Source organism: Atractosteus spatula, chromosome 14, assembly GCF_055471065.1.
Source record: "Atractosteus spatula isolate fAtrSpa1 chromosome 14, fAtrSpa1.hap1, whole genome shotgun sequence".
Taxonomy (NCBI): domain Eukaryota; kingdom Metazoa; phylum Chordata; class Actinopteri; order Semionotiformes; family Lepisosteidae; genus Atractosteus; species Atractosteus spatula.
Genome location: NC_142719.1, coordinates 6,103,805 through 6,115,847, shown reverse-complemented (window position 1 = coordinate 6,115,847; position 12,043 = coordinate 6,103,805). Strand labels below are relative to the sequence as shown.

The window sequence follows — 12,043 nt, the reverse complement described above, 5'->3', positions numbered from 1 at the left end:
GACAAGTCTGAATTTGGACTCATTGAACACTGCCAGAAACAACTTCAGGTTTTGTAGTCTTTCATTTATGTCCACAGCAGAAATTTCAGGAAGGCGGTAGCGACACCGTTCGTTATTGAAATACCATGCTAAAAATGACACAGTGCTTTTGAGGGGGATATTTTGGGAGGCTAAATTTTACACATCCCTTAGTAATCATGAGAAATAACACTTTGTTGGAAGCAGTATGATTCATAAGAAAATATCAGTAAAAATCGGCAAAATACTGCAGAGGGTGGTGAAGTCAGCACAGCTCATTACCGACTGAGAGCTACCAAACATCCAGGATATCTACTCAGCTAGATGTCTTAGGAAGGCCAGGTCCATTCTTGGGGACCCCAGTCATCCCAGCTTCTACCTCCTGGCAATAAGACTGCTAAATAGCCAAGCTGCAGTTTCTTCAGGAAATCATGGACATGGACATACAGTTGTTATTGTATTTGGCATACTGCACTACTTGGACATAAAGTGTTGCATACAGTACACCCTGGACATATAGCAGCTCTATTTATATTGAGTTTATCTTACTCAATTCCTATTGCACGATTAGGATTTAACCTTATTTTGTAACTTTAATTTTGTGATTTTTATCCCCACCCAGTGAGCTCGTAGAAAAGACATTTCATTACCAGCAAGTACTGCTGCACGCTGTATTTTTGTGCATTTGATAAACTTTGATTGATTGAAAAGAGTAGGGGTATCCCTGGCATCCTGGCCAATTCATAGATGAGGATTATTAGGAGGCCTCCCATTCTGTGAACTGGCTTCATCTCTGCTCTCCTCCCCATTGATAGCTGGTGTGTGGTAAACGTACTGGTGCACTATGGCTGCCATCACGTCATTCAAGACGTGATGAGGGTGGTGGTGGTGGCAGAGGGTGGTGAAGTCAGCGCAGCTTATCACCAGTAGTGAGCTACCAAGCATCCAGGATATCTACTCAGCTAGATGTCTGAAGAAGGCCAAGTCCATTCTCAAGGACCCCAGTCATCCCAGTCACAAACTGTTTTCCCTCCTACCGTCCGGTAAACGGTACCAAAGCATTCAGTCCAGCAGACTATGGAACAGCTTCTACCTCCAGGCAATAAGACTGCTAAACAGCCAACCTGCAGCTCCTTTAGCAAATCACCTGTAACGGCTACATGGACATACAGTTTTCACTGTATTCAGCATAACTGCACTACATGTATATATTGCATACACGATGGACACATAACAGCTCTACTCATATTGAGTTTTATTCAATTTCAAAAATGTAACCTCAGTTTTGTGATTTTTGTGAGCTCACAGAAAAAGACATTTCATTGCCAGCAACTACTGCTGCACGCCGTATTGTTGTGCATTTGATAAATAAACTTTGACTTTGAAGTGGGGCTGCACATTGGTGGAGGGGAGTCCCCATTACTGTAAAGTGCTTTGAGTAGAGTGTCCAAAATGTGCTATGTAAGTGTTAGGAATTATTATTATTTATTTAGACTGTAGGAGGAAACCAGAGCAACCTGAGAAAACCAACCAGTGAAAACCCACACAAACATGGGAAACACATTCAAATTTCATGCAGTTAGCACCCCAAGACCAGAATTGTACCCAATGCCCTGTGCTGCTATACAGAGAAATAGCATTAAGCAGTCTGACTAAATATTCAAGTTAACTTTTTCTTGCGAGTATAGTGTATACTACTACGCATCATTTTAGAAAACTGCAATTTCTATCGGTCGAAATTAGGTGAGGAAGTCCTGCTTTCGGTCGGAGAATACTCACACACCTCCACGTGCGTATGTCGACACCCTGTGGTTAACGAGCAAAGTATCTCACATCACAAATACTGAGCTTATTCAATAAGTATGTATTCAACAACTACATAGTGCCTTTGACAGTGTCCTGATCTGTCTTTGACACAACAATGCAGGGCGCCAAGAATAACGATCATCAGCAGCCCAAGTTCACAAAAATTGTGCTTCCGAAATCTCTTGATATCGATTCCGCAGAGACGGGGCGAGATCCCCACCCCGTCCCTGTGCAATTCACAGCACAAGCCCTTTTTACCGATTGCTTCCGCAGGTGGAGTACCCTTGTCTTTGCATGAGTAAGCGGTTTGCGGTGACTATTGTGCGAGAGCTCAAAAGTAGTATTTCTATCACACTGTATGCAAGACAACTATTTATAGATACAGCTGTTGAAACCAAAATGTTGTTTTCTTAAATACTGCCATTTCTATATCATTGTTAAAAAAAACGAAGAAGAGTTGTATGCAAATATAGAGGCATCATGGGATACCACACAACTCTGAGGCGGGGCTTCAGTCAAGATTGTCGGTCGCACAGTATCAGTGTACGTTTAAACATCATTTTTGTGATCTTGTTGTATTTGTTAGTAATGTTGATCATTTTAAGAACTACAACTATGAAGACTAACAGCGATAACTTAGTATTGATAGTATAACAATAATAGAAATATATTATTTAAGTATAAGTATTCTTAAGAATAAGTATTCTTATCCCTTCTTGTTCATCAGGGGATAATTATTTGCTTAATTATCACGAGACACTGTTAATAAATATATTAATTATGGAATCTTAATTTTTTTATTTGCACTGTTTTTTAATTTGATTGTTTTATTTTGCAATCACCCAAACTGCAGATATGATTTATTTCATCTGACAAAAATAAAGTATTTCTTGCATCTTCATAATTTGAAAGGAGGCTTTGCAAGAAAGGAACAAGTACAGTTTAATTCCATACTAAAAAGCGCAGAGAAGAAACAACGTTACGCGCTGTTGCGTGTTCTTCAGTTTAATGCAAGGGCTGTAGTGAGGATCAGTATATGTTGACAATAATAAAATGTAGTTCTGCTTAGTTTGCACGTTAGTTTGTTTCAGTTAACAAGTAACATGAAAGGCCTGTCTTGTCTCAAACTGATCTGTTGATTCGGGTCCAGTTTGCAACACTATGTCCAGGAAACCTCCGAGTTCTTTAGAAACAAGGGGAATTTTAGCTCGTTTATTAAACAGTTTATCTTTTCCGGCGGAGTCTTCCAAGGGCACTTAAGGGGAGTTCTAATGACTCGCAGTTCAGTTTGAAATAAGTTCCAAGAAACAACCGTTTTCTTTGTTACACTATAAACTATATCACATTAGAATCAGAACATGTATTCTGGTTTATGTTTTGATTGGATGTCTAATTCAGAGGATATAAAAAGAGACGTGGATAGAAAGGTTGGCAATGCCTGGTTTAACACGAAATCAAGGACATCAAGGAGTAAAGACCAGGAGAATGCAGCATATAAACAAACGCACTTAAAACTAAAACTATTTCCAATAGTATGTGTGAAGAGTACATCATCGATTATATAGCGAAAAAAGCACCGTAGTAATTTCTTCTGGTTACAGGATACAGCCTTAACGCCCGCAATTAACCAATCAGAATGGACGTTAGGGAGGTCAAGTGGCACCGGAAGTAATTCCGGAGAGACAGGAAGTTGGTTCAAAGAAACACAAAGCTGATACTGGGAGTCACGGTGTTCGACGTCGGTGGCATCTAAATAATCTAAAAGCCAGAAATAAGGCGTGAAACATGGGGAGATAGAGTTGAGATTGGAATGTAAGTTATATTCAAATTCCGGAGTGAATCCGTGTGCACTGCGAACGGCGGGAAGCTTTTGGAAAATTACTTTTAAGTAGATACAAGTTAACCGTCTATTCGGAATAGCGGACCCTGTGTTATTTCGGCTTCAAAAGGAGCGTAATGCCTCCTTCCTTTTTGAAATGATGTAAAAAGTCTTACATTTGGCGTTGTAAAAAAATGTCTGTTTTACGTGTTTCGTGCTTTGCTCAGTTTGCATGATAGGAGCTGTCTCAGTCCGTTTTGGTTATAGGTTTGACAGTAGAAGAATCAGTAGGAAATTGAAGTACATAGGACCGATGTGCGACGGACGATTTTTTACGGCGGTTTGGAGATCTTGATTAATTTTGTCCGCTGGTATGTGGGAGAAATAAATAGTTTTAATTTGTCGAGAGTACCACAACGTAAACCACTATTTCGAACAAATTTACAATGCAGCGCACATTTCTTAGAAGTCACAGGAACGTCACTTTTTTGGGGCAATCCTTCGGTAATGGGGATAATTGTTCAATTAAAACCTATCGCTGTCTTTGTGCATGTATGCCTCTTTTGTATATTGCAGTTTTAATTTGGATGTTATTTTCGTAGATGTTTCTATGATGTATGTCGTCTTTACCACTTCTGGTCGGACAAGCTTATCGGTCCTTTATTACTGTTGAGAAACGTGAGTTTTACCGTGTTCGTCGTTGCAATTAGGCTCCACTTTGACATCGAGAGAATTCTTTTCCATTTCAGCTAATTTAAACAATAGAAGTAAAATGCTTTTGGGATGTTACACCCAAATGACCAATAATACACTCGATATCGTATGTTGATTATTTTTCTCACTTCTTTTACTTTTTATGAGTACAGATGGTACACACTGCTACCTCTAGAGTTCTCTTATTGCTTATAATGTTGTCCGTTTAAGGGGAGGTAAATGTTGATAGACTGTAGTTACTGTACATGTTGGAGTAGCAGTTCTCTAAATCAGTTCTTTGGGGTTTCCAGTTGAGCTTTTAAATATTTTTTAGAAACTATTTTCAAATACCTTCGGTGCATTTGAAAAGGTGTGATTTGTAAGGTAACTAGTTTCAAAGTTAGTCTTCAGAGCCGTAAAACAACTGTTCTTAACCCCAGCCCTCAGGAATGTCTTTGTAGCATTGCTTTGGTTTGCATTTAGCTTGCTGGAGCAGCATCAGGAGGGGTACAGTTAGGATCTAGTTTCAACTGAAATATTTTTTAAAGAGGCCCTGTGAGTTGAGAGTCTTAATTTGTTTCACTGATTAATTTAAAAAGATTAGTTAGGTGCCAGGAATGTATCACCAAGCAGACCTCAGACAAAACAATAGCAGATTGGAGGGCTGCTTGTATGTTACTTAAAACAGTTGGGTTAAGAGATAAGGGTTAAAATATGGTGATATAAACATAACTCCCCCACCAAAGGCAAACTAGCTGTGTGTTGCCAGTGTCATGCAGTAGCATTCCTGCGTGATTGTAAGTTAGAACAGGAGCAGATGCATGTCGCTGAAGTTCCTCTACTCTTGTGTAGCCTTTCATATACCTGTGTGCTGTTCTGGGATTGACAGTGCAGTGACAGTAACATGCTGTTTGTTTCCAGGTAGCATGTGGAAATGGCCTCCCCTATTACTGGGCCTTCAGCTGTAGCTGATGTTATTAGGGATCTAGACACTCAGATAGCAGTAAGTACAGTAGCTGTGTGAGCTGACCTTTGCTGTGTGAGGTTGCTGTGAGTGCAGCATCAGCTTACAATGCATAACTCACTCACTTGGCCCAAGCATACAGTATGTTTTACCTGGTTATCTTTGTAGGATGCATTTATATTCATTATTCACTCTTGTTTTTCTAACAGCCACACAGTTTTCAAAATTATTGATTCTCTGGAATCAGTGCAGAGGAGAACAATAGATGTGTTCTTGGATTTAGAGGAATGTTCTACTCCAGGTAAAAAAAAAAAACTTAATCGTTTTAGTTATGACCAGTGAAGACTAAGCAAGGTCTTGGCACAAATATTCAAAATCAAGAAATGCATCGACAAAGTCATCTAAGTGGGCACCTTCATGATTTTCAGGTGATTCTGAAGGTGATACCCTGGCTTCATTCAACAAACAACTGTATGGTTTGTTGGACCTTGGAATGGTTATCTGCTAGTGAGCCTACCAAGCATGACAAAGGGGCCAATAGTTACCTCTCATTTATAGTTTTATGTAGGTTTATTTGTGTGTTTGAGCAGAAAGTTCAAAGGTCTCTTCCTTAAGTTATTCTGTATTCTTGTAAGATATTTATGGCAATTATAAGGTATTTGTTGCATTTAAAATTATTTATAAAACAGATGGATCATGTATTGTTAGTAGTTCAGGTGGGTATCTGCGTCAGCATGCGTAGGCTGCAAAGGAACAAGTAATAGGTTTATTCCATGCTGAAAAGAGAAGAAGGCTCCACACACCTGAAGAAGGCTCCACGGCCAAAACATTGTGTTTTCTTTCTTCTTTTTTCAGCATGGAATAAACTTATTACTTGCGTATTTATTGTAAAGGTCTGTTAAGTGAACAGCTTTCACCAGCAACCTCCTGTCTACTTTAATCCTGCCTTACTAAATGACCACAGTAGTTTTGTTATTTTCTTGTTAGGAAATTTGGCAGCAATTTTTTGAAAGACATTCGACTCATGCGGTGACCTGTCGATGAGGTCATTTAATTTCTGATGACTATTTGCCAACCGTAAAGAAAGTGTTTCCTTCCAGTGTCATGTGTTCACAGGGTAGTGCTGTCATAGCTCTGAAAAACTCTTCTTTATTGGGCTTCAGAATGGCCACACCAGCTATGAAAGTCTTCTCTTATGCCTGGTTACTTTTATTTCTTATTGTATTGTTTCTCAAGACTCCAGCATGAGTTTTTAAGGATCCCACTATACGCAATAGGAACACCAACTTCCACCCACACATTATTCTACTGAAGAATATTTTTTTACTCTTCATACTCTTTATGTACTTCCCAACACTGCAAAATGCTGACATGCTACACTGCCCTGCTTTCTTAGTTAATCACTGCCCCCTGCTGCTTTAGACCAGCTTGTCTTTAAACCTATATAATGTTTCTGGGAAGCCTCAGATCTTCCCATTTTTAATCCAAGATATATCACTGTTTACAGATTATTTTTTTCATTTTTAATTGCAGCTGATTGGACCTGGTCCTTACAACTCCAAACAGCTTCAAGACCTCGAGAAACTTCATGATCTAAAGGCCAAAGCCCAGCAGATTATGACCCAGTACCAGCCACAGGCTTTAACCAACCTCTCTAACTTCTCCACCACTGTGAAAGCCGAGCCCTCTGCTACCCCTCCTCTCTCCACCAGCATGGCCAATAGCACTGCAGCTGTGGTACCGGGCAAAGTCCCAAGTACCCAGGTACCTGGAAGACTGAGCCCCGAGGGCACACAGGTACCCCTTCCAAGTCTGTTATCACTGCTTAATGTGTTACGCTTGGGTTTTGATACTTTTCTGCCATGGTTTTTGTGTGTGTAGGGGGATTCTAATTTCTTCTATCTTTCTGGCAGCCTTCAGATTAAGTTCCTTAACATATCATTATTGGCCAGTAAATGATCCACTGGCATATTTAAAAAATGGCCAGATGAGGTTCTCAAATGTTTAAGCCACCGTGTAACAGGACAAACATGACAGACAGGAATCTGTCTTCTGGCTCATGATGATGTTGTTTTTGTATGTCTTGGAAATTATTTTTTAGGCATTAACCCACTATCAAATTTCAGTGTTCTGTACTAGAAAAGACTATAGAACTGTCCCTGTATCTTTTTCCTGAGCCTTTTTATAGTATGTAGTCACAAAGTGACAATGAGGAGTGTCTGCAGTTGGCAACCTTAAGAGGATGAGTGAGCTGTGCTTGTGTCCTACATCCAGGTGCTTAGCAAGAAGAAGCTGCAGGACCTGGTTAGAGAGATTGACCCCAACGAGCAGCTGGATGAAGATGTGGAGGAGGTGAGTCCCATCCATGTGCCTGTGTAAGACTAGTTTCAGACAAAATTGTAAGATTGCATTTGTTAGTAGTCAGGTTTCATTAAAGTTGGTTTCTTTTGTGCTGATGGTGGAGCTGAAAAGTCTTGGTATATTAATAGTAATAATAGTTGCATACACTTATATAGAGCTTTTTTGGACACTCCACTTAAAGCACTTTACAAGTTATGGGGACTCTCCTCCACCACCACCAATGTGCAGCATCCACCATAGTGCACCAGAAAGCTCACCACACATCAGCTCTCAGTGGGGAGGAGTGATGAAGCCAATTCATAGATGGGGATTATTAGGAGGCCATGATTGGTAAAGGCCAATGGGACGTTTGGCCAGGATACTGGGGTAAAACCCCTACTCTTTTCAAGAAAGGACCTGGGTTTTTTAATGACCAGAGAGAGTCAGGACCTCGGTTTTAAGTCTCATTCAAAGGACAGTGCCTTTTTACAGTATAGTGTCCCCATCACTATACTGGGGCATTGGGACCCACACAGACTGCAGGGTGAGCACCCCCTGCTGGCCCCACTAACACCTCTTCCAGCAGTAACCTTAGTTTTTCCCTGGAGGTCTCACATCCAGGTACTGACCAGGCTCACACCTGCTTAACTTCATTCAGATGCTCCCTTTGCTTTCACTGCATCTTATTGTGTTTTTGATTTTCCTTGGTCTTTAATGGTGGTTCTGTTAGTTTGTATTGCAAATTGGTTTTAGATAATACGTGGAACAAGTTAGATTAAGGTACCGGGGGTTTGGTAGATTTTCTAAATGACAGGACATCATGATAAATGTCTTCTTGCTAATACAGATACTCTCAATCCAGAGGCAAGACTGAGTTGAAGAATGCATGTTTCTAGCCAGAATCTCTTGCACTGCCCTTGGGAAGTGCCACTGCCACTGATTAATCTCTGTGACCCATTACGTAGATGCTGCTGCAGATTGCCGATGACTTCATTGAGAGTGTAGTGACTGCCGCCTGCCAGCTCGCCCGTCATCGCAAGTCCAACACCCTGGAGGTGAAAGATGTGCAGCTGCACTTGGGTAAGTGGACAGCTGCCACCAGATGTTACTGTGAGGGACAGTGCCAACCTGATAGGACATCTGAGGCTAACCTTCTTTTTATTTTTATAGTATCACCTGTCTTATCCCTTCTTATTCCTGTCAGTGGTCAGAAGACTGATGATACTAGAAAGGTATAGATGCACTATATTACATATAGTGTCACTCCATTGGGCCTTCTAAGAGCATGCTGCTGTAACAAGTTAGAATTTAAAAGCTGTGAAAATGATCATTAAGGATTACAATCTTTCCGTTCTTGTTAAGTCATTGTAAATATAAGCGGCTTTTTTAACATGAAAATGGAGCCTTTGTCTTTTTTTTTTCAAATGAGTAATTATGAATACATCTACAGTCGATTTAGTGTTGATTCGAGAACTGCAGGCCTGTAATCCATAAATCCATAGTATGACGGTCCCAGTTGTCCCCATTGCCAAGTTTGAGGTAAAACTCTTTTTTTCTGGGATCCTCTAGGTCCCCAGACCCAGAGTTGGATACAGACTGAACTATGGTTTAAAAGCCATTTGTCTTTTTTTACATTTTAACAAAGAAAATAATTGTTAATAATTGTTCATCTTCTCTTTCATGTTTTGTATTGAATGTGAAAGTGACCTTTCAAGATATTTGAAAGGTTGTGTTTTAGAAATATGTAATATTTTTTTAAAAGGTATTATAAACTATGAACCACAATTGTCTGGCGGTACTTTGTTCATTTGTTGTTGCTTGGAGCAAAGTAACCTTGGTTAGTCCACTCTTGTGTGCTTTGGATTTTGCTTTAAGTTTAAAAGACTATTTTGATCCGAAAATTCACTGTAAAGCCCATTGCCAGGAAGGGAAAGAGTGTTAGATAGTTCAGCTCTGATGCCTTCCTTGTCTTTGTTGTGATTTTTCCCTGTAGAGCGTCAGTGGAACATGTGGATCCCAGGCTTTGGATCAGATGAAATCCGGCCCTATAAAAAGGCCTGCACTACAGAGGCCCACAAACAGGTCAGCTGCTCTTTGTGCTCACATTTTAGTCCTGAGGGTGTCAGCAGTGTTTAAGAAATATAGACCTTCTGGTTTCCTTCTGACTGACTTGTGAAGTGGCACTCCTCTGAGGCACATAACTCACATTTTTAATATATCTATTCCTATCCACATCTTCTGATCACAGCCTCAGGAACAAAATTACATGGAAGTTATCATTTACATTTGTGATTTTCAGTTAATATTAATAATTATAATTGCTTACACTTATATAGCTCTTTTCTGGACACTCCACTCAAAGCGCTTTACAGGTAATGGGGATCCCCTCCACCACCAATGTGCAGCCCCACCTGGATGATGCGATGGCAGCCATAGTGCACCAGAACACTCACCACACATTAGCTATCAGTGGGGAGGATAGGCGGTTGTAATTTACAATTGCATTGAAGTAATCAATATTTAATACTGACTACTACAATCTAAATGACAGGATTGTAGAATTTTATTCTAAATAATTTCTAAAATGTATTAATGCTGCTGAAGAAACTGTCCTAATAACTGTACAGTTTAATTCTATTTAGCGCACATACAGTATCTGTTGTTTAGTCTAAAGAGTGGATTATATGCTGACATTGATTAAATAGTGAGCTCCCCAATGAGATCAGTATGCTTTTTGATTCCCAGTTCAGAAAAAAGAAGGCAGTAATATCGACAATCTGACCTAATGCCTGTTCAGCAATATTTGTTCAAACTTTCTGGGTAAAGATTTTCATTTATGGTTCCTGTCAGTTCTCAGACCACTTTACATAGGGGGATGGCACAAATATATTTATGTGGGAGAAGAAATGTAAATACTTGTTCAGTACATATAGTGTGTGCAGGGATGTTCGGATGAGATTTTCTAATCCTTCATCATGTCTTTGTTTCAGAGAATGGCACTGATCCGCAAAACAACCAAAAAATAGGAGGACTTGAAGCAGCTGGAGGACGACCTTTCAGAATTTTGTTTTTTTACTGGGGGCTGGGTTGGGGTAATGAGACAGAAATGAAATAAGGGTATTCAATCCTGACATTTCCTACTCATTTAAACAGTAAATATATGTAAATGTCAAGGCCTTGATAAATTTTAGGTGGGGTCGGTGAATCTGCACAACCCCATTGCAGGAGGTGAATTGGTAATTTTTTGTCTTTGTATAAGATCTGAATCACTCATCATCAGATGTTTTTGAAAGCAATGTGGTATCTTAGGTTAACTCACAGGTTTACTGGAAGGATCAAAGTAGTCCAGGTATAATGTGAATTTTCTCTCCTTTGCAGTTACATTTACTTTGGTGTCCTCATTCATACTCATCACAGTCTCTCTTTGGCTCTTCTCTACAGTGCTGCTGTAGGGGATGTGGACTGGTGCTGAAAAAATACACGTGAATTAATCCTAAAGAAGTTCCTTTTTGTTTATTAAGTTTAATTAAGTTTATTGAAATTCACATATTCCATGTAACATAACAAAATAATTAAATAAACTCTTAAAGAAGAAGACCAGCTGTATGTTTTTTGTGTATTGCACTGCTGGTTACAATGTAAATATTGTGCAACTTTTCAACAAGTGCTTGGAATAATTCTGCCTCACTGCTGTTTGTGAAGCCACAGGAGATTACAGCAGTACTTTCGGTTTGACAGAACCTCCTTCATTCCTACAGTGCCATTTATTCTCTAACCAGACATTGTTTTGGAACATTTCTGAAGGGCCACTCCTTTTTTTCCCTGCACTGCCTCCTCTCTTTCTTTCCAGGAGATAGAGCATGGTGCCATGGAAAATGAAGAATTTCAAATTAGCCTGTAAGGAAAAGAGATAACAGCACCAACCTGAGCTGTAGAGCTGAAAGAATTAAGAGGTAGAACTTATGGATATACATTGTGTAACTGAAATATGAAATTGAACCATATTGCACATACATTGCAGTGCCTAGTTAATCCAAGGTGCAACAGAAAAATACTGTGTGACACTGGGACAGGGGCTATAGAAAAAAATAAGAAATAAAGCATTGTGGAATTTTAAAACCATACATGAATGAAAATTTTAGTATTGCGACACAATTTTGAAATATGTACAGATATGGGGTAGTACTGTTACAAGATGTTATATCCAATTTGATACCCCTATTTATACTGTTCAATTTTAGGATATTCTAAAACCAGATCAGGGTTGTGGTTCATCAAGTAAGACGCCACAAGTTGTCCCTGACTCATCATAGGGTTTGACGTCTTCAATAGATGTCCCAGAGCTGTTCCAACAACAGTGTAACTCCAAACTAACTCTGGAATGTCAAAGGGACCTACCTGCA

General features: G+C 39.6%; 1 protein-coding gene and 1 non-coding gene across 9 annotated transcripts; one reads left to right on the top strand and one right to left on the bottom strand.

Moving 5' to 3' along the window:
* Nucleotides 1–1,942: 1,942 nt before the first annotated feature.
* LOC148820495 (U11 spliceosomal RNA) lies at nt 1,943–2,080 on the bottom strand. The gene has a single exon (XR_016094185.1). It is a non-coding gene; the product is annotated as a U11 spliceosomal RNA (small nuclear RNA).
* Nucleotides 2,081–3,488: 1,408 nt separating this feature from the next.
* Nucleotides 3,489–11,229, top strand: taf12 (TAF12 RNA polymerase II, TATA box binding protein (TBP)-associated factor). Of its 8 annotated transcripts, none has more exons than XM_088932171.1 (8): nt 3,504–3,636; nt 4,246–4,321; nt 5,510–5,601; nt 6,834–7,097; nt 7,575–7,652; nt 8,606–8,720; nt 9,634–9,722; nt 10,631–11,229. In XM_088932171.1, exons 4-8 carry the CDS (start codon nt 6,918–6,920, stop codon nt 10,664–10,666), a joined length of 498 nt encoding a protein of 165 aa, XP_088788297.1. In that variant the 5' UTR covers nt 3,504–3,636; nt 4,246–4,321; nt 5,510–5,601; nt 6,834–6,917; the 3' UTR covers nt 10,667–11,229. The 8 variants fall into 8 exon arrangements, with proteins under 8 accessions (XP_088788296.1, XP_088788297.1, XP_088788294.1 ...); XM_088932168.1 differs by lacking the exon at nt 5,510–5,601 and adding an exon at nt 5,262–5,339 and having other exon boundaries at nt 3,513–3,636; XM_088932167.1 differs by lacking the exon at nt 5,510–5,601 and adding an exon at nt 5,258–5,339 and having other exon boundaries at nt 3,513–3,636.
* Nucleotides 11,230–12,043: the final 814 nt, after the last annotated feature.

Excerpts from the sequence above, each read along its gene's own strand:
- taf12 (XM_088932168.1), top strand. The coding sequence starts at position 5,271 with ATGGCCTCCCCTATTACTGGGCCTTCAGCTGTAGCTGATGTTATTAGG. Across the intron at positions 5,340-6,833 it reads ATCTAGACACTCAGATAGCA|CTGATTGGACCTGGTCCTTA; the intron begins GTAAGTACAGTA and ends TTTTAATTGCAG. Across the intron at positions 7,098-7,574 it reads TGAGCCCCGAGGGCACACAG|GTGCTTAGCAAGAAGAAGCT; the intron begins GTACCCCTTCCA and ends TCCTACATCCAG.